The sequence below is a fragment of the Carya illinoinensis genome, chromosome 15, assembly GCF_018687715.1.
Source record: "Carya illinoinensis cultivar Pawnee chromosome 15, C.illinoinensisPawnee_v1, whole genome shotgun sequence".
Lineage (NCBI taxonomy): Eukaryota > Viridiplantae > Streptophyta > Magnoliopsida > Fagales > Juglandaceae > Carya > Carya illinoinensis.
The window spans coordinates 36009933-36031021 of NC_056766.1; the positions used below are offsets into that span (position 1 = coordinate 36009933).

A 21089-nucleotide genomic window follows, 5' to 3' on the forward strand; every position below is an offset into this window, starting at 1 on the left:
ATCCCCGTAGTGCAGTAATATTTTTGGGCGGAGGCCAGCGGAGCATAGCATCAATCTTGCGAGAGTCCACCGTTACACCTACTGGTGTAATAATGTGACTGAGGTATTCTACCTCCTGTTGGCCAAAAATACACTTGGAAGGTTTGATGTAAAAGAAATGCTTGACCAATATTCCAAGAGTAGTCCGAAGTTGACGTAAATGATCAGGCCAAGTTTTACTGTAAATCAAAATATCATAAAAAAATGCAAGAATAAAATGCCGTAAATGAACCTTAAAAATTGAATTCATGGCGGCTTGAAAAGTCAAAGGCGCATTGCAAAACCCAAATGGCATCACCAAATATTCAAAGTGACCATGATGGGTGCGAAAAGCCGTTTTATGGACATCGTCCGGCTGAACCCGAATTTGATGGTAGCCCGCTCGGAGATCTAGTTTAGAAAAATAAGTCGTGCCAAATAACTCATCTAGCATATCCTCATTAGTGGGAATTGGGAAACGGTCTTTGATAGTCGCCTTATTCAAGGCTCGATAGTTAGTGCAAAAGCGCCAAGTTCCATCTTTTTTTTTAACCAACAGGACGGGGAACGAAAAGGGGCTAGTACTGGGACAGATCAAGCCCGTAGATAGCATCTCCTCCACTTGGCGTTCAATTTCATTTTTCTGAAAGTGGGCATACCGATATGGTACTACATTGACGGGTGCAGCTTCATTTTTCAGCAAGATGCGATGGTCAAACGTTCGCGAGGGTGGCAATTCCTGTGGAGTGTTCAATACCTGCTGGTGCTCCAATAAAATAGCATGAATTTCTGGATTCAAATTTGGAGTGGAATCCACTGGAAGTGCTGGCTCACTCTCAATCACAGCCAAGCAAAATAGCTTAGCACCGTGCTTCCATTCCAGCAGCAGTGCATTAACGTCTAAAACCATAGAGGGACCCATGGGTTCGGCCTGAATTATAAATTTTCGATTGCCAATAGCAAATTCCATAGAGCGACGAGCATAATCATGTACCACACAACCCAATCCTTCAAGCCACTGATAGCCCAGAACAAGGTCCAGGCCTCGAATTGGTAAGGCAAATAGTGTCGTCTCGAAGAAAAATCCTTGGATGCAAATAGGTACCTTCTCATACTTAGCTTGACAAGCGAGTTTCTCCCCACTAGCAACTCGGACGTAAAATGGAGTGATAGGTGTAACTGCGAGATTCAATCAATTAACCATCGTTTGGTTAATAAAGTTATGGCTAGATCCTCCGTCGATCAGTGCGTTAATTTCTTGCCGGTTGACCAGAGCACGTACCCGTATAGTACGATTGCCAATACTCCCTGACAATGCATGGAGTGAAATAAGTGGGTCTGTTGGTATATCCGTAGGCGGCAATTCTTCTTCATCATCCTTTTTTACATCAAATGGACTTTTAGCTTCAATGAAACATGACTAAGCTTGACAACGATGTCTTGGAACAAATTTCTCGTCATAGTTAAAACTGAGATTTTTTTCACGTCGAAGTCGCATCTCGTCAAATGGTAAATGTTTCATTGCATTCATGGGTGCAGGCTTGGTAGTGAGTAGCGGAGTAGTGGTGTTGGTGGGAATAGCAGTGCCCATAAGGCGAGTGTTGGAAGAAACACTGCCAGATGGCTTGCAGCCCCTCTGTAGCTTCTCATCCTGGCGTTTGGCCAGGTCTATAGCATTCTTCAGTCCCTTAGGCCGAAACATACAAACCTCAATCGCAATATCTTCCTTTAATCCTCCCATAAAAGCACCTAATAATGCTTTCTTTGGCCAACCAGTCACTCGGTTAGCCAGCTTCTCAAATTCCTGTTGATACTCCCGAAAGGTGCCCCTCTGTTTAATCTTGCTAAGCGCCTCGTCATAGTCTTTGAAATCTGTTGGTCCAAAACGGCACAAGATTCCCTTCTCAAATTTGTGCCAGGAGATGGTCTTTCCGTCATGAGAACGGTTGTACCATTGCCACCATTGGTTGGCTTTGCCCTCAAGATGGTAGGCAGCGAGCGTCACTTTCTTTTTGCCCTGAATTTCCTAAGTAGCAAAATATTGTTTAACATGGTCAAGCCAAACAGTTGGATCTTCACCTGCAAAACAAGGGAAGTCGAGCTTTACGTGAGAATGCATGCATAAATTCTTGTCTGTAGCTGTGGTGCGACCCTCATCGGTTTCCGTATCAGATGCTAGAGAGGAACGAGAACCATCGTTCTCGCTTTCAGCAGATGCATTCGTGCCGGAACTCTTGGAGCTGGTAGAATGTGGTGATGATGGTGGACTATCCTTGGGCAGATGTCGTTTCGAAGCCTTGCGGCGACGATCCGAATCCCGACTAGAAGAGCGGGAGGCCAACTCTTGAAGAAGAGTTTGGGTGGTCACACTCGTCTCTTGCATAGCTTGCATGCCGCGGCGCAATTCCAACACAGCTTCTTCGAGTTGCTCAAAGCGAACCATATTCGTCTTTGCGGGATCAGCCATGGACAGCGGGAAGGAAAAAAAATTGACCGGCTCTTGATACCAATTGATAGGTACAAGCACCCAAGTTCTCTGCTCACGGTGCAGAGAGACCAATATTCAATTCACGGTATTGAGAAGACCATGTTTTATTGATTACTTCTGGCATCAAAAACCATTGCCCATTCCCATCATTGGTTATAAACCAATTACATCAAAAGGAAACAATGGTTGAATAAAGAAACAATACCAACAAAGAAAGTAAACGATCTTAACGTAAGGAAAAGAAATAAAATAACATCTCTGCATGGAAAAAAAAAATATTGGAAAGTCAGCTTGCCAATTCAAGCTACGTAGTCGGCCAGCTATACGTTCGATTTAGTAGCCCTCATGCTTCTACGTGGTGTGGCTTCATGCGTAACCGTATCACAGAACAAAGAGAGCATGGACAAACCTCAACAAGGCCAGGCCATCGGGAGAAGGGTGACGGTCATGGCGGTTATACTTAGTTCCATATACCTCCGATTTGGGGAGTGTAGATATGTAGTCAGGGTCAGAATCCATAAATGATATAAGTTCAGGGATCACTGCTCGCCTTGATAAATAGACCCAATGCTACCAAGATAGATGAAGATCAGAGATCATCTTCCATTTCCCAAAAACTAAATCAAACTGTGATATGTGGAAGCTACAGTTCTATTTCCCACATGCTCTACAATTTTGTTTACTTCTTAGACATGAGATATTTAGCACATTTTATGATATAAATTCATCACTATATTCACTTCTCTCAAGCATTCAGCTGAATGTCACTTTGCAAATAAGTCTCTGCAAATTTGAACATGCCATGCCATTATTCCATTCCATTGTTATTTGTCTTCAGACTTTTAAGGAAAATAAAATAAAAATGGATATGTTAAAAGAAAAGGGAAAAAGGAAAGTATGAATGGCATCTATACCAGAGGCTACAAATGAAAATAGAAGAGATTTACAAATGAACCAATGTTGCAAATACAACACGCTCTTTCATAGCTTTTTATTTGAATTCAATGTTTGATATTTATTTTCAATTGTCATGTATGATATTTACTTTACAACAATGTATATAATGGGACAAGATACAACAACAACATACATAAACACAAACTTCCACATAACTCTGATCACATAAAAGTTGATCAGGATTTGGAAGGGACCTCCTTTCTTTGGGAACCTTCTTTCAGTTCAACTTCTGTATGGACAAAAGAAGTGAGCTATATCTCAAGTAAAGAAAACAATGTGAGGAAATCAAATCATGTCGTGACAACTAAGAAATTCAATTATGCACGGATACACTTGATATTGAAGAAAGTTGTGTGGATACAGTAATCTGAAAAAATAAATGCGATTTTGAGGCATGTAGAACATTATTTTTAAGGTGATAATTGCCCCTACTCCAAAAAGTTTGCTACTGGGTTACATGCAATTCACCTCCAGGATACAACAAAGTCACCAATTGCAGATAGCAATTCTGAAGTCTTTCTTTCAGAATTTCTCTACAAAATTGTGTAAGTGACTGAAAAAATAAGAGAATGGAATGAATAAATTCTTGGGTCTCATCCTCTATTTATAGAGGGTGAAGTGACACCATGTGAAAAATTATAACTCTTAACTTGTGACTTTTCAACTGATAGTTATAGTTTAAAGGTCATGTTGTTTCATTTAGAGACCAAAGAACATGCTTGGTCACTGGTTAGACACCTCTCTCCCTAAAGGGAGGTCACTGGTCACTGGTGCCTCTTCGGCCCACCCTAGACACTGTGTCTCTTCGGACCATGCGTGGTACCTCTTCGGCCAAACCGGTTCAGCCAATGCGTGGTGTCTCTTTAGCCCAAGCATTACGTCTCTTCAGCCCAACCTGTTCAACCCAAGCATTATGTCTATTCAAGTCCAAGCATTATCATGTGTGTGGTATTTCCATTCTTAACGTATAGAGTCTTGGTTAAGCCTAGGCCACTATTGACTTTGTTAAGAATTTGAGATACTTACGCTAATTGAAAGTTTAAGTCGAGAGATACCTTCTTGTATGCATGAGAATATCAGTATTTGACTAAAAATTTAATATCGCAATCTAAGTGGGGGATTGTTATATTTATTATAGATTGTGATATTAAATATGTGAATTTATTAAATGTTGGTTGTTATATATTTTAGTGAGCCATTATCTCAAAGAAATACATTGGTTCAATGGTAGTGATGTGTTGTTTCAAATGAAAGTGCACTTGTGGAGTTTCGTTTGAAACAACACATCACTACCATTGAACCAATGCATTTCTTTGAGATAATAGTACACTAAAATATATAATAACCCACATTCAATAAATTCACATATTTAATATCACAATCTATAATAAATATAACAATCTCCCACTTAGATTGCAATATTAAATTTTTAGTCAAATACTGATATTCTCATGCATACAAGAAGGTATCTCTTGACTTAAACTTTCAATTAGTATAAGTATTTCAAATTCTTAACAAAGTCAATGGTGGCCTAGGCTTAGGCTTGAACCAAGACTCTATACATTAAGAACGGAAATACCACACACATGATTCCATCCAATTTTAGCGAGATAACTCACAAATTATTTGCACTAATACACGTGCTCCATCTTGGCATTCATGAACATTTACAAAAGTAAACCTTAAACTTTTACTAGAAGTTATCCTCACCTCTTATGTTCACATAGGTAAAGTTCCTTTCATGATTCTGTTACTTCAGACACTAATTCAACTATTGAACTTTATTAAGAGCATAATACTCATTCTACATTTAGCATAACAGCTAGCACTGACCATCTTGGAAGGGTTTCTAACATTAAATTAAATTTCAGTGCTATTCTAGCTACTTAACTGTAACTTGTTATTACACATTAAACATTAGACTATTTATTAATAGTGTAAGGTTGGGTTCCTATTACAGGTGACTTTTTAAAAAAAAGGTTTCAAACTCATTCCATTATATGTACTATTCACCAAATATCTTGAGAATCCCTTTGTGAAAGGATCTGCCAAGTTTTTACTTGACCGCACATATATAATAGTGATAATTCCATCACTAACTAATTGTTTGACATATTTATGTCTCAAGCTAGTATGTCTAGATTTTCCATTATAGACTTTACTATAAGCCCTAGACATAGTAGCTTCACTATCATAGTGCAAATAAATGGCTGACATCGGTTGTGACTACAATTTATGTCAAATAACAAATTCCTCAACCCTTTGCCTGCTGCCGCCAAGGCTACAAATTTAGATTCCATAATATAATGTCAAATACACGTCTGTTTCTTAGAAGCCCATGAGACAACTTCACTACCAAGGGTGAAAACCCAAACAGGTGTAGCCTTATTATCACTTGCACTAGTAATCCAACTAGCATCACAATATCCTTCTAGTACAGCAAGAAAATTGGTATAATACAGTTCTAACGAACCAGTTCTTTTAAGATACCCAAGGACTCTACCAATTACTTTCCAATACTCCGTACTAGGATTACTTGTATATCTAGAAAGTTTACATACTACAAAGGAAATATCTGGCTTAGTGCAATGCATAGCATACATTAAACTACCAATTGCACTAGCATATTCCAACTGAGCAACCGCTCTATCAGAATTCTCAGTTAATTTAAATGAATAGTCATATGGTGTATTTGCTTCTTTAATTCCTAGATGTTGAAATTTAAGAAGCATTTTCTCAATGTAATGAGATTGACATAAAGCATAATCCCCACTATGTTTCTTTACTTTGACATCCAAAATAGTGTCAACTTCATTAAGATTCTTCATTTTGAACTTTGAACATAAATACTTCTTAGTTTTAGATATTCCTTCCATATTTGTTCCAAATATAAGTAAGTCATCCACATAAAGACATATTATTACACCATAACAATCAGTGAATTTAGAATAAATACATTTATTAGCATTATTATGCCGAAATCCATGAGATAAAATTACTGAATCAAATTTCTCATGCCATTGTTTTGGTGCTTGCTTTAAATTCATACAATGATTTAATTAATTTGCAAACTTTCTTTTCTTGCCCATGCATAACAAATCCTTCTGGTTGTTCCATGTATACCTCTTCATCCAGTTTACCATTTAGAAAAGCAATTTTAACATCTATTTGGTGTACATATAAATTATATATTGAAGCCAGTGTTATAAGCACTCTAATGGATGTAAATCTAGCCACTGGGGTATACGTATCAAAATAATCTATGCCTTCTTTTTGTTTAAAACCTTTGGCTACTAATCTGACCTTAAAAGTTTGAAGAGATCCATCTGTATTATATTTTCTTCTAAATACCCACTTACAACCAATAGGTTTTGATCTTAGAGGCAAGTCAACTAAAATCTAAGTATTATTTGACAATATTGAGTCTATTTCATCATTTATAGCCTCTTTCCACAATGCAACATCTTTAGAACTAAATGTTTTTGGATCTTCTTCTATATTTGATAGAATGGGTATTTTATTTAAAGCTTCATCTCTATTTCCTTCCAAAAGGAAAACAATGGCCTGAGATGACACAAAATCTGGATCCAAACTTTTCTCTTTTCTGACTCTTTGACTTCTCCTCAGTTCAACCAATGTGTCAAGAATTATACAACTCTTTTTCCGACTTAAATCAAATTCTGGTGTTTTAGTAGGATCTGATACTGCTTTGGAGTCATTATAGAATTTGTCTTCAATAAACTCTACATCCTTCAATTCTACTATAACGCTAGAATTCAAATCCAAAAGTCTATATGCTTTTGAATTCTCAGCATATCCTACAAAAACACTGTTAATTGCCCTAGGACCTAATTTTGTTCTTTTTGGGTTTGAAACTCTATAAAAGGCTAAACAGCCCCATATCCTTAAGTACTCCAGATTTGGTTTCCTGTCTTTGCACAATTCATATGGTGAAACTTTGAATTTCATAGAAGGTATTCTATTATGCAAATAACATGCCGTGAACAATGCTTAATCCCACAAATTAAAAGATAATTTTGCATTCAAGATCATAGCATTTAACATATCAACTAGTGTCCTATTTTTTCTTTCTGCTAAACCATTTTGTTGTGGGGTATAGGGTGCACTAGTTTGATGTATTATGTCATTCTCCTCGCATTATAAAGAAAATTCAGTAGGAAAATATTCACCACCTTTGTCACCGCGAAGTATCTTAATTTTCTTTTCCTTTTGATTTTCAACAACAAACTTATAATATTTGAACATATTGAAGGCTTTATCCTTACTTTTCATTAAGTATACATATCTATATCTTGAAAAATTATCAATAAAAGTAATAAAATATCTATTGTCTCCTTTAGTTAAAATACCATTTAGTTCACAAATATCAAAATGCATAAGTTCTAATAATTGTATATTTCTATCTATTTTAGGAAAATGTTTCTTTGTCATTTTTGCTTAAATGCAAATTTCACATTTAGCACCATGTCCACGATTATATGGAATTAAACCATGTTTAGATATAAACTTTAAAGATTTAAAATTCAAATGTGCTAAACGATTATGCCACAAAGTAGAAGACTCAATAATATAAGCAGAATCAGAACTTATTTTATTAATACTTAGTTTATACATTCCATCACAAGAGTACCCTTTTCCAACAAACGCTCCCCCTTTAGAAAGAATTACATTATCAGATTCGATTATGGTCATGACGCCCTTTTTACAAAGTAAATTTGTAGATACAAGATTTTTCTTTATTTTTGAGACATGAAGAACATTGATAAGAATAAGTTTCTTCCCAGAATTGAAATGAAGTTCCACGATTCCTTTTCCCACAACTTTTGCAGAGTTGTGATTTTCCATTAGTACTACATGTCCATTTGCTGCATATTTATAATTTTTGAATTGAGATCTCTAATTGCAAACATGGAGGGTAGCGCCTGAATCATACCACCAATCAGATGACTAAGTTATTGTAACCATATTTAACTCTGTAATCATGCTAATGTGCATTTAAGAGACCATGGCCACAATTTTCGAAGTCTCATTTTCAACCAGATTTGTACTATTGAGATTATTATTTTCTTTCTTGTATTTCTTCTTGTACCTGCATTCAGGGCTTAAAGTGCCACTTCTTTCTACAATTGTAACAAGTTTTTGTTTTCTTTGACTTGTCACCATTGTTGGAATAATCATTATATTTTCTATTGTTTATTCCAAAATTACATTGAAATTTATTTTTCTCATTAACAAAATTCACTTTAGAGCCATTTTGAGAAAATAATTTCTTATCATGAATTCGAGTTTTCTCTTCAATTCCTATTTTTTTTTTTTAATTTGCTCTATAGTGAAATCTTCTGTTGTGTGCATAAGTTTCTTTCTATAATTATTCCAACTTGAATGAAGTTTGGCTATAATAGCCCCAACTTGCAAAGGTTCAGAAACTTCAATATTAAGATTTCGAAGTTTATACACCAAAACTTGCAATTCATGGACTTGATCCATCAAAGAAGTATTATCATTTATTGTAAACTCAAAATATTTCATAATAAAGAATTTATCTGTACCTTACTTTTCGATTCTATACTTGAATTCCAATGCCTCCCAAATCTCTTTTGATGACTTGATTGATGTAAATAAGTGGTAGAGACAATCAGAAAATGTATTCAGAATGTGCCCTTTACATACCACTTCATCTTCTTCGCGCTTATTGTGTTCTGCCTTGATTTGATCATTATCGTCAGATTTGAGTTCTAGAAGTACCAGCAAGTTTGAATCCAAAACATATGAAATCTTTAATGTAGTAATAATGAACATCAACTTATCTTTTCAGCGAGTAAAATTCGTTCCATCAAACCTATCTAGTTTGACAAAGTCTTGATTCATCTTCTTGAAAGTTGCCATTTCATATTCTGATCCCATTGCCATTATCACCTTAAAATTGTTGAAGAAAGTTGTGTGGATACAGTAATCTAAAAAAATAAATGAAACTTTGAAGCGTGTAGAACACTATCTTTAAGGTGATAATTGGCCACACTCGAAAGAGTTTGTTACTGGGTTACAAGCAATTCACTTCCAGGATATAACAAAGTCACTAATTGTAGATAGCAATTCTAAAATATTTCATTCAGAGTTTCTCTACAAAATTGTGTAAGTGACTGAAAAAATGAGAGAATTGAATGAATAAATTCGTGGGTCTCATCTTCTATTTATATAGGGTGAAGTGACACCATGTGAAAAAATTACAACTCTTAACTTGTGACTTTTTAATTGGTAGTTATAGTTTAAAGGTCATATTGTTTCATTTAGAGACCAAAGAACATGCTTGATCAAATGGTTGGACGCATCTCTCCCTAAAGGGAGATCACTTGTGGAGTTTGGAACTCTTACAATTTCATTTGAAACAACACACCGCTACCACTTAATCAATCCATTTCTTTGGGATAATGGTTCACTAAAATATATAATAACCCACATTCAATAAATTTACAGATTTAATATCACAATCTATAATAAATATAACACTTGATCGGCTACCTGCATCAGAAAAGGAAAGGGTGGAGTTATTAACATAAATAAATTAACCGATCAAACTCCATCTCGTAGATAAATCTTATAATTTCCATTAAAATATGAATATTTTTCGACCTAGAATGTAAATAGGTTACATACCAAATGACCTCCCACCAGATCATAGTGAGCATAATGTGGACCTCCAGGTTCTCCGAAAACTTAGTAAGCCACCAAATCTTCAGAGATCAGCTTCACAGTCTCTGTTTCATTTGTATGACTTATTGTATAAAGATACAGATAAAAGGATAGAGAATAAAAACCAAAAAAGAGAAAGGAAGTTAATTGAAAACTGGCAACCCCTTATATATAGGTGGCAATATATCAACTAAATTCTACCATAGACAGCTTTGGGTGGACAAATTAGATCTTGGTCTCCGGCAAGTGCTAAAATAGGGACATTGGTTTTGCATAAATGATCCTTGTAGAAGAAAGTTCCACTCCTGTCACGCAAGCCACCCTTTTGGAAGGCTGTTGTCAGCTGCAAGAGAACTTTGGCAGGTACTGTACCTGAAAATTACATCAAATTGTCAATCAACCAACAGTCCCATATTAGGGAGGGAAAGAAATTGCACAGGCAATGTTGTTGCAGAGATAATACTGAAAGTGGTGCAAGGAAATTTCAGTAACTTCATTATGCCACGTTTAAGCTAAAATAGTCGTTTGAAGAACCGTGCACAAACTCATTGTGCAAGAACTACAAAAGGGTAATGATATAGAGAAATGGCAAGTTCCTGCTCTCTCCTTTTAACCAAGATTTTATGGTGTGGATCAAGAGAACAGACAGCTTCCTGGTTTTGGGTGCGATCCTCAGGGACAGCCCATCATGTGGACCAAACAAACAGCAAATACTCTAAAAGCTGAAGTATTATATGCAACAATAAAATATCTTCGTCCAGAAAGTTAGGGTGGCAGGTTAGACGTCTCTCTCCATGGAGCCCTACCCTCCCATGGGTTAAACCAATTCCCCCTTGGGCATGGAAAGGCAAGACAGGGAGCAAGGATCATGCCAACAATCATGTTTCAATTGACTGAAAGAATTGCATTCGGACACTTTGTGCCCATGATGGAACATAACACCATTGCTGTTACAAGAAATGAGCTATAACAGCAGTAAGTCTCTTCCAAACTCAGGTCTCACAAGAAATGAGGGTAGTATAACATATGACAGAGGTCAACAAGACAACACAGAACCCAGGATCTGAAGGCTAGTTGAGACTAACTGAAGCAATACCTGAATATAACCACCTTACTGAACAATAATTATTGCAAGTTTCTTACCAAATGATTGGATTTTAAAATATAAAAACTGTACTTCACCGGAACAGAACAAAGATTAAACAGTTCCCTTCCACAAATAGCCTTGTACCAACCAAACTCATCCCACAAGAAGATGCCTTGCCAATCAATTAAATATTCTTTTGGCAATTAAAAGCATGAATCATGTAATAATGTCATGTCAATGTAACAGCCGAATATCACATTTCAGCATAGCTTCCTAAGGGCATTCCTAACTAGGAAAACATTAAATATCAAAGGAGAAATTACACATTGCACCTGCACCATAAATTACCAAACATTGCAAAGAAAAGAATTCTCTTTCCATCAAAATATAATTTTTTATTTTGAAAAAAAAAGGCATTCACTTTGCACGCTAAACTACCAAATCCTGGCAATTGGCATCTATGGTTAAGAACTGACCATTTAGATTGTGACAAATGCTCTTTTTATCGATCTTAACGTTTAGATCTTAATCATGGGTGCAAATTGCTAAGTTGGTAGCTTAACGTGTCAATTTCCAGTTTTGGTAGTTTAGCATGCAATTTGTTTTTGTTTTTAAAAATGTGAGAGTTTAAAAGTGCTGAAAATTCATAGTAAATTTCAAAATGCACTTTGTTGGTAGAAGAAACACAATTGTACTTACAAAAGTTGTTCAAAACAAGTTTTTCAAGCAACTCTGGATGCATCATATCCTGAGCTGAAATTTGATGATTTAACCAAGACAAAACATAGGGAGGACGAGAAGCAAGAGGATGGGCAGCAGAAAGCAGTCCCCCAATTGGAATAACAGGAACTTTTAGAGCCTCTGCTGGGTCTGCCTGTGTAAAAAGTGAACCAATATCAGCTTCTCGTGGTATTTGGTTTACATCGATGTATTTATCCAAGCAAAACAGTAACAAGGTATTAAAGCAAGTAGTCTGTCATATCACTTGCCAGAGGCAAAAGTAATTTGAGTGATGATTTTGAAGACGTGTAGTCAAGTGAAGAAGCCCAAGCAGCAATCGATGCCAACCCAGAATTCCTTCCTTCAGAGCCTTATGAGACAACACATTTTAGCATACAAGAGAAAATATAGTCAGGCTTTATATTTTATTTAAACAAAAAAAAAAAAAAAATCATGAGTTCATATGTCTCTCAACAAAACCTGATTTGACACGTATAACTTAATTTTAATGATGTGACACTGCAAAAAAGTCGCTAGATGAAAGATACAAATTCACACCAGAAACATACAAGTATGTAAGAAAATAATAAATGCCGCAATAAAAATAAACATAAATAAGACTATTCCTGAATCAGACTCATGCAAACACCAGCACACTTGCACTCTTGACGCTTAGAATCACACAAAACAGTGGCCATATTTAAAAACTAAACAGATACATGCAAGAGTACTCTTATATAGTGAGTCTGTGGACGAGAGAGAGAGAGAGAGATGGGGAAAAAATACAGAAGTTAAAAGCCAGAATTGATAGAGATAAAATTTTCAAAAAAGATAAAAGTCATGCAATTAAGGTAGGTAACTAATGTCGGAACAAAATGACAAGTTTAGTCTGTCAACTTACAGCATCAAGACAGCATTGCATAAAGCAAGATACCCCCATTGAGTGACCAATTGCAAGCAACTTTCCATCCTTTGGTTTGCAATGAGTCTTTATGTACTCCATCTAAGATGAGAGGAACAAAAAATTCAGGCAGTCATCAACTAGTTTTATTTATAAATTTAAGGTATAATTGGGATAGAAAAATGAGATTTCAAGGTAGATGATGAGATCTGAAATTATCCTACAAGCAAATGGTAAGATCTGAATCATTTGCATTGAAGGAATGTCACTTCACCACAGCTGGCAAGTCCTCTTCCAAGTAGTGATCAAAGTCCCAATCGTAGTTTACAATCAGGTCCAGTTGTTTCTATAATTCATCCAATGTTGTCAAAAAATGCTCTCGAAAGTCCAAAAACTGTGTTGGAAACACCAGAGTTTTGTCCTGCTTCTAGAGAATATGCAAGCCATAGAGTCATATCACGAGGATAGACTAAAAAATTTTAAACTTTGATTGCAAAAGTGATGTCAGAATCAGAAAAAGCACCAGAGTAATAGGTAGAACGTCTTTCTGAAGGAAGAACATCCACTCTATGCTTAACCAAGGACTCTCTCATGGCATTGAGAGGCTGCTTAATTTCCCCAACTGTCACTTCTTTAATATTAATAGATTTAAATATTTTTAAAATATTAAAAAAATACATCAATATATTTAAAATCACTTCTTTAATTATTAAATAAAAACAAATTTAACCAACTGTCAACTAGTGCGGTCAAGATAGGCGACATACAAGCTAATTTTCTCTTATTTTTTATGATATATTACACATAATTTTTTATTTTTTATTTTCTTAACCAAAAAGAAAATGAAAAAAATAAAATAAAAAAGGAGAATGTGTGACTCTACACAGCGGGTCATAATTTATGTGCTTTTGAATTTGTTTTGCGCGAGTTTGTTTTCAAGAGTTCCTCTGTTAAATTAGAAAAATGATATTTATAGTTAGAGTGAATAAATATTGTGCAATCTTTTTTTAAAAAAAAAATAAATGTAAGATTCACCAAAAAAAAAAAAAAAGATCTCACTAATTTTCAAAATGATGATACGTCGTTTACGTATTTTACGATTATATATAACATACTCGTTCAATTATATGCATTATAATTCATACTATCATAAATAATTACCTTGATTTAATAAAAAAACAATCATTAGATGGTTTTGTAATTTTTAACTTTGTTACTAACAGTACAACGTAGATTTTGATACAAATTAGCAAAATATAGAAATATAATTTTTCTTAAAATTTGGTTTTAGAATTTTTTGTAATTCTAACTTTTCTTATAAAAGGTATTCCTTTATTAAAAGTGAATATTGTGAATAAAATTGAAGGCATACTTGATATTTTTTTTAAAGTTACTAAGTCATATAATTTAGAGTTTATAATTATTTTAATAATATAATATAGGGTTTTGGCAAGAGAGAGAGTTGGGATTTGGGAAGCCCAAACTCGAAGGCTTGGGTGTTTTGTTTGGATGATTTCAAAACAACGTCATTTTCTTTATTCAAAATGACGATACAGATATTCAGGTATAAATTCAATATCCGTAATCTGACCCGAACATATAACCATCCGGATTCATATGATTTTTGAGTTCTAAACCGGACCCAAAAAATATCCAATCGGAATGCCCACTCACTCTTAGTACAATCTACCATAAATCATGTACACATGTGACGGCATGCAAGGCTGATCATACATACACTGGTACTAGAGTTGGCATGAGATGGGTTAGAGAGGGCAAGGAAGCTGATTTGTGCATGGCAATATTGATAGAATGAAATGACAAATTTTGCTTTCTAAAACGTCCAAAGAGAATAAGAATATGCAGGAAATTAGAGAAAGATGGTAGAGAAGGAAATAAGAGATATATGCTTGGAGAAATACGTTAGTCACAAATGGAATAATAAAAATGAACTCAAAAACTAATGTAACTTGATGTAATACGTCAGATTATAAAGTTACTTTTATTGTTAAGTAGATCAAACGGATCACATGAAACTGCATCAGTTTATAGATTTATTTTTGTATACTCTCTTTATATATGTATGTAGCACTTCTCATATGCTTGGGAGGGTACTAGATTCCGATTAAAAAATTTCCATATATCCCTTCATTACCTTCATTTAAAAATAATGTGCTTCGCATATCTATCTAAGGGACACAAGACAAAATTTTAAATTGGAGTAAAATTCTATTATTTTCTAATGGACAAAGTTTTCCTTCAAATTTGGTTGAATGAAATTTCCTCTAATTCATCTATAAAAATCACAAGTAGTATCACTTTAGTCTATATGTGACATGCACATAATTTTTTTAAAATCTAAGTTAAAATTTTGTCATATATCTTTTTATTAAAACAATATATTTTTCAGATACTGATCAGGGAACACATGAAAAGTTTTTAAAGAAAAAAAATTTATTCATCATCTATTATTTTATCATCATCTCATCATTCCATGATATGACATTAGATGACAGGTTCACAAGTGAAATATACTGAATAGTCTTTAATCATCTAATACCACATTATGAGATGATCAAAAGATGATGACAATTAAGATAATGAGTATCATTACTCTATTTTAATTGGATTGAAGGAGACTTTCTCCAACAAAATTTGGAGAAAAACTTAGTCTTTAATATTTTAATAGAGATGAAGTCTTATTTTCTTTGGTACAATGATCTTTCTCTCAAGTCGGGAGGTGTAGGAGTATCAATTTTTCTAGATCATGTTTATACTTTATATAATATATGAGAAGTGCTACAGCCATAAAATGATTATATAATAATAATTTGGCAAATTGATGTGGTTTCGTCTAATCTATCAGATCTACTTTATAATAAAAATAAATTTATAATCTGATGAATCACATGAAGCTACATCAGTTTGTGAGATTACTTTTGCGTACTCGCTTTGTGGCTATGATATTTCCCTAAATTATGAGATAAAGACATAAATTATATTATCTACAGATGAGCACTACCTACGTACTCACCAATGCAAAATGCTTATGGGGACGTTATATATATTTTTCTTTTTCTTTTTCATCAGGGGAATTAAACATGCATCACATGAATGCTTCAAGATTTCAACACCAATTGATAATGACAATGTGCATGCATTGCCAGACTTACACCACATGATGCAGCGCTTGTTTTGAGGCCACGCCACGTTATTTATTAGATTCCCACGTACGCAAATTATAAAGTATGATCTAGAAATGTGTATTTCATTGGATATCAAAATTTAACATCGTAACTTGTTTGAGTCTGATCAATTAATTAATCAAAATTTTTTTAATCTCTTGACCAAATTTGATGGCGTTACACATATAGATCATCAAATAGACACAATATTAAATGCTTACGTGAAACTTTTATTGCTCATAGATCATACTATATATATGGGCAATATTAAATATTGTAAATTTCATATAATTAAATAATCCAACTCTATCAAACAATTATATATGATGAACTAATTAACCTCAATGCGACCTAACTAGGGGTGAAAGTTCAGTGTTAAATTGAAAATTTTCTTGCTATAAATATAACCCATATGATCTTTTGTAGTGGGATTAAGCTCTGAGCATCAATTAAAAAGTTATGTTATTTACAAGTCGGGTGTAACATGTCATGTACACCACTTATTGTGAGACGTCCTATTATATTGTGAGACATTTTTTTTTTATTTAAGCTAACTTGTTAGACTTTTACAACAATGATGTATTTAGGTGCAATTTGGATAATAAGATAAGATGGTTTCAGATAAAAGTTTAATAAAATATTATTATATTATTATTTTTTAATATTATTATTATTTTGAGATTTAAAAATGTTAAATTATTTATTATATTTTATATGTGAATTTAAAAAAATTATAATAATTAGATGAAATAAGATAAAATAAAATAAAATGAGATGAAATATTTTTATTATCCAAACGGGATAGTATCAATATACAAAGTTTCAAATAGATTTATTGGCAATTAAAGCCTGGCCCTTGTCTTATTAATATGAACTAAACATTATTAATGATAGTGATGCATGCATATATAGCTTGAAAGTACAAAAAACATGGTTTTTACTTTTTACCACAGTACTATTTTATTTTTTAACTAATTAAGCACCTTCATTTCACGTCACAAAGTATGCAGGGCATAGGGATGACACAGTATTGCCTTGTTATCTGTTCCTCTGTCCGAAATATAAGCAGCACAAAGTCCCCACACCAAAGAAACAAAACAAATTCCAACTCAAAATCCATCGCCTTCGAAATTAAACTCCATCACTTAAGATCACCCTTCTTTCTTTCTTTTATGCAAGCACTACCGTGAGTAGTCTCTCTCCAAGTTTTCCTGAGCTCCACCTGCAAGATTGCTATGGTTTTCTATCATTTGCCTTGTCGAATTAAAGGGGTTGTGAGGTTCTAATTTGCTGCAGAGAGTCAGTAGGAAGTTGTTTTGAAGCATCTGATAATGTTATAGCTGCTGCTGCAGTCATAGTTTGGTATTGAGTAGGCAATGGAGCAGCTTGATGAGTGTAGTACACTTGGTCATTAGGCGAATTGGTGTATTCAAAACCATAATTAGCATTATTTGATGAAGCAATAGCTATGGACTGAGATGGATGTTGCATCTGTGAAAATCCCACATATTGTTGCTGAAACTGGTTAGATGGGACTTGAACCAATTGTGGAGTTGATGTCAAGGTTGTTCTATAAACACTCCCAACCATTTCAGGCGTGGCAGAGGTAGCCGTCTTCGTGGGATAAATGGGTGGGATTGCATCCTTATAAGCTGCATATGCAGTAACCATTGTAGGATTCGAAGGCGCTGGGGGGAGGCTTGAGGCCATCATGGTAGAGTCAGCTATGGCAGAATGCATAGACATATTGTACTGTTGGGCCTGAGCAGCAGTTGGCATCACATACACAGCATGTTGCTGCTGATCATTTGCATGAAGAAGTTGCTGCTGAGATGGAGCATACACTGGATAGTAAGCTGACATTGGAACTGTACCTGTGGCAGGGTGTGGAATGTAATGTGTGCTGGCATGAAAAAATTGTTGTTGTTGCTGCTGCTGCTGATCCAACTGGGGAGGCAACGTGTAGCCAGGATCCTGAACTTGCTGCAGTTGGGTTCGAGAACATGAATCAGGAATGTCATTATTTGTACTTGGGCTATTAGGATCTCTGCTGTCTCTTGTAGCAGCATGACCTTGGTCTTGACAGTACATATGTTTCGATGTGGAGCTTGCAGATGCAATGCTACTATCGCTGGATATAGTAATAACAATCAAAACATGCAGCCATATCAAAATTTTATCATTATTTCGAGATTAACTTCAAATAATTAAACCAACACAATTAAATGTTTGCTTACGAACTGATCTTCCGAACATGCATGTCAAGAAATAAAATGAACTGGTAAACGAACATGAATATTTCAGCACAATTTGATTGCTCTATCATTGAAACATAGGGCAATAAGAGAAATTAACCATCACAATGAAGAGATAGTAGTGTCAAGAGAAATGGGAAATACCTAGCTATCGAATCTGGGGAAGGCAAACTATGACCTCCCCCTGCAGCCTTCATATGCATAGGTTGCAGTGGCAATGGAGGCTTTCGAAACCCGACTGCTGGTACCCTCTGATCCGATCGTTCATCGTCAGAGAAAACATGATTCACTATCTCATTAGAAACAACGATAGGATTAGTTGAAGCCATATCTGTAGCAGGTGGAGGAACAACAGAAGAAAGACCAGAAGCATCATCTTGCTTCATCCCACTACTTGGCGCAAAACTCATCTGTGCAAATTGTTCCTCCATCCCTATCTTTTGCTCCTGCAGCACTCTAGCCCCATTGTCCTCGACTCGAACACGAATAGGAGGCAAGTTTGACATTGAAGGTGACGAAGAAGATGAACCATACGAAGAAGTATTCTCTGCCATAGTTGACTCAGGCATGGAATGCACATCATGAACGATATTCTTCACTTGCTTGTTTTCACCCAAACTGTCACCTGCCCGAGCCTCCAAATCAGGGCAAGAATCGCTACCGCGAACCCTATCGAGACTTAACATGCATTCCATTCCCATGGTAGCTGAATCAGAAAACCCCCTAGGAAGCAACCCAGCATTGTTAAGCGCATCAACGAACCACGTCTCAGACTTGGCATCGTCCAGGAGCGATCCCATGGAGGCGACATTCTCAGGCTTGGAGAAGAAGAGGAACAAACGTAGACGCGAAGTAGATTTCAAAGAAGAGACTGAGTTTGTACGATCATACTCTTCTATCATATTGTCTAGATCTTCATCAGTGGTGACGGATATCAGGGAGTCAAGGTCTTCATTGGGAAGCTGGTACTTGAGGGTGAAGGAGCGGCCATCGATGAGGGTGGAAGAGAGACGTGAGCAGAGGTCTAAAAGAGAGGAGTTACGGTCGACAACGACAATACGGGTCTCACCACCAACATAGCAGAGGGATTTGTCATGGGGGCGAGGAATGATGTGGCCACCATAGCTGCACATCAGGCGGAGTTTGGCCCCCGGGACAGGAGGGAGAGGCTCGTCGATCCAGCTTGTTTCAGCATTCCGTGAGCGGGGCGAGGAGCCGGTCGAGTCGGGGTAGTTGACTTGTAGAGTGGTGGCATTGTTGGTGGTGGTAGGGAGGGGCGGGAGAGGTGGTGGATCCATTGGAGATGATGAGGCTGTGCTTTTGGACAAAGGCGAGTGGGGTTAATGAAAGTTATTGCTCTTGTGATAGCATCCTTTAATTTTTCGTTAGACTTGGAAGTGAAAAAGGCATGCATGTATCTAGGGCTTGATGTTGCCAACAGACCAGAGTTGCTTCCATCTTTCACCACACCTTGGAGTACTATTCAATGAGATGCTTCAAAAGTAATGGAAAGTACGTAGCTTATATGTTTAGAAAAATTCTATGTGCAGTCATTTTTCCGGACTTCTTTGTGCATTTCAGTGATATGATTGATTGTGTATTAAAAAAAAATTAATCCAGCCAATCATATCAGTGGAGTGCGCAGAGAGTGCACAAAAATAACTGTATGTAGCATTACTCATATGTTTATTGGTGGTGATCAAAATATACATATACATATATATATATATATATATATATATAGTACTCCTCTTTCTATGTTCCCACCCACATGCATGCATATATGCATCCACCGCCCTCCATCACTTTCGAGAGGGATGAAGGTTTTCGGTATGCCTGGCCTTGAGCTGTACGCTGGGAATTCAACTAATCACTACTCTCTCTCTCTCTCTCTCTATATATATATATATATACACATATACATATACATATACATATATTAATTATCTAATTACAGGTATTCTTTTTTTATGGGAATTGTAAGAATAAGACGCAAAGGATTTCATAAATCATAAATGAACTTTAAAGAAGAGAGTTTTAAGTCCGGGTACTCATTTTTTTAACTAGCTTGATTAAGAGTAACGACTTCTAAAGAATTTTAAGCCTCCGTTTGAATACAAAAAGTGTTTTATCTCATTACAATAAATAATTCAACTTTTTAAAATCTTAAAACAATAATAATATTAAAAATAAGATTTTAATAATATTTTATTCAACTTTCATCTCAACTCATCTTGTCTGATCAACTCACTATCTAAACGGGACATTAATTAAAACACTTAGAGACTATTTATTAGAACTATAAGATATAGATATGTGAGATTTATGCCTGATATATCATGTTTCCAAGGACGTACAGTTGATTAATTATAAATGTAAGAAACCCACATGATGACTAGCTTCCAAAAGTCCGCCCTTTAATTTATATCAATTTGCTTCCCTATATAAGTTTCCTCTGAGATACAAGGAGATTGTCACAGGAAGAGGGAACCCAAGAGAGCAAATGTAGGATCGCATCGTGGGAAACAATAAAAATATGCGTTTATATATACAAAAATTCTTCACAACCTCCCAACACCCCACACTCCACATTTTTTTTATTTTTTATTATTTTATTATTTATTAAATATTTAATATATAAATAATGAATAAAAGAATTAAATTATTTTAAAAAGAATAAATTCAAAAAAAAATATTAAAAAAATATTAAAAAATTAAAAAAAAGTGGAGTGTGGTGTGTTGGGAGGTTGTGTAGCATTTCCCTTAT

General features: G+C 35.3%; 3 protein-coding genes across 3 annotated transcripts in view; all 3 read right to left on the minus strand.

The window, feature by feature from the left end:
- Positions 1-2485, minus strand: part of LOC122296883 — a 3295-nt gene extending 810 nt beyond the window's left edge. Inside the window, exons 1-4 of the mRNA XM_043106679.1 lie at positions 2126-2485; positions 1504-2044; positions 1312-1422; positions 1-1197 (exon numbers count right to left, since the gene is read on the minus strand). The exon at positions 1-1197 is cut by the window's left edge and continues 388 nt beyond it. Of these exons, the coding sequence (XP_042962613.1) occupies positions 1-1197; positions 1312-1422; positions 1504-2044; positions 2126-2485 (2209 nt within the window). The remainder of the gene's footprint in view (positions 1198-1311; positions 1423-1503; positions 2045-2125) is intronic.
- Positions 2486-10173: 7688 nt separating this feature from the next.
- LOC122295890 lies at positions 10174-13138 on the minus strand. The gene is made up of 4 exons (XM_043105158.1): positions 12894-13138; positions 11961-12135; positions 10376-10546; positions 10174-10239 (listed from the first exon to the last, which is right to left on the minus strand). Exons 1-4 carry the CDS (start codon positions 12948-12950, stop codon positions 10199-10201), a joined length of 444 nt encoding a protein of 147 aa, XP_042961092.1. The 5' UTR covers positions 12951-13138; the 3' UTR covers positions 10174-10198.
- Positions 13139-17216: 4078 nt separating this feature from the next.
- Positions 17217-19817, minus strand: LOC122297800. Its single transcript, XM_043107991.1, has 2 exons — positions 18467-19817; positions 17217-18198 (listed from the first exon to the last, which is right to left on the minus strand). The coding sequence occupies exons 1-2, from the start codon at positions 19618-19620 to the stop codon at positions 17331-17333; spliced, it is 2022 nt and encodes a 673-aa protein (XP_042963925.1). The 5' UTR covers positions 19621-19817; the 3' UTR covers positions 17217-17330.
- Positions 19818-21089: the final 1272 nt, after the last annotated feature.

Bases quoted from the DNA above. Each gene is read 5' to 3' on its own strand.
- LOC122297800 (XM_043107991.1), bottom strand. From the start codon at position 19,620: ATGGATCCACCACCTCTCCCGCCCCTCCCTACCACCACCAACAATGCC. The intron at 18,199-18,466 runs GTATTTCCCATT...TACTATATCCAG, and splicing joins TCCCCAGATTCGATAGCTAG to CGATAGTAGCATTGCATCTG.
- LOC122295890 (XM_043105158.1), bottom strand. From the start codon at position 12,950: ATGGAAAGTTGCTTGCAATTGGTCACTCAATGGGGGTATCTTGCTTTA. The intron at 10,547-11,960 runs GTAAGTACAATT...TGTAATTTTCAG, and splicing joins ACTTGTTTTGAACAACTTTT to GTACAGTACCTGCCAAAGTT. The intron at 10,240-10,375 runs GTAGAATTTAGT...CAAATGAAACAG, and splicing joins TCCACCCAAAGCTGTCTATG to AGACTGTGAAGCTGATCTCT.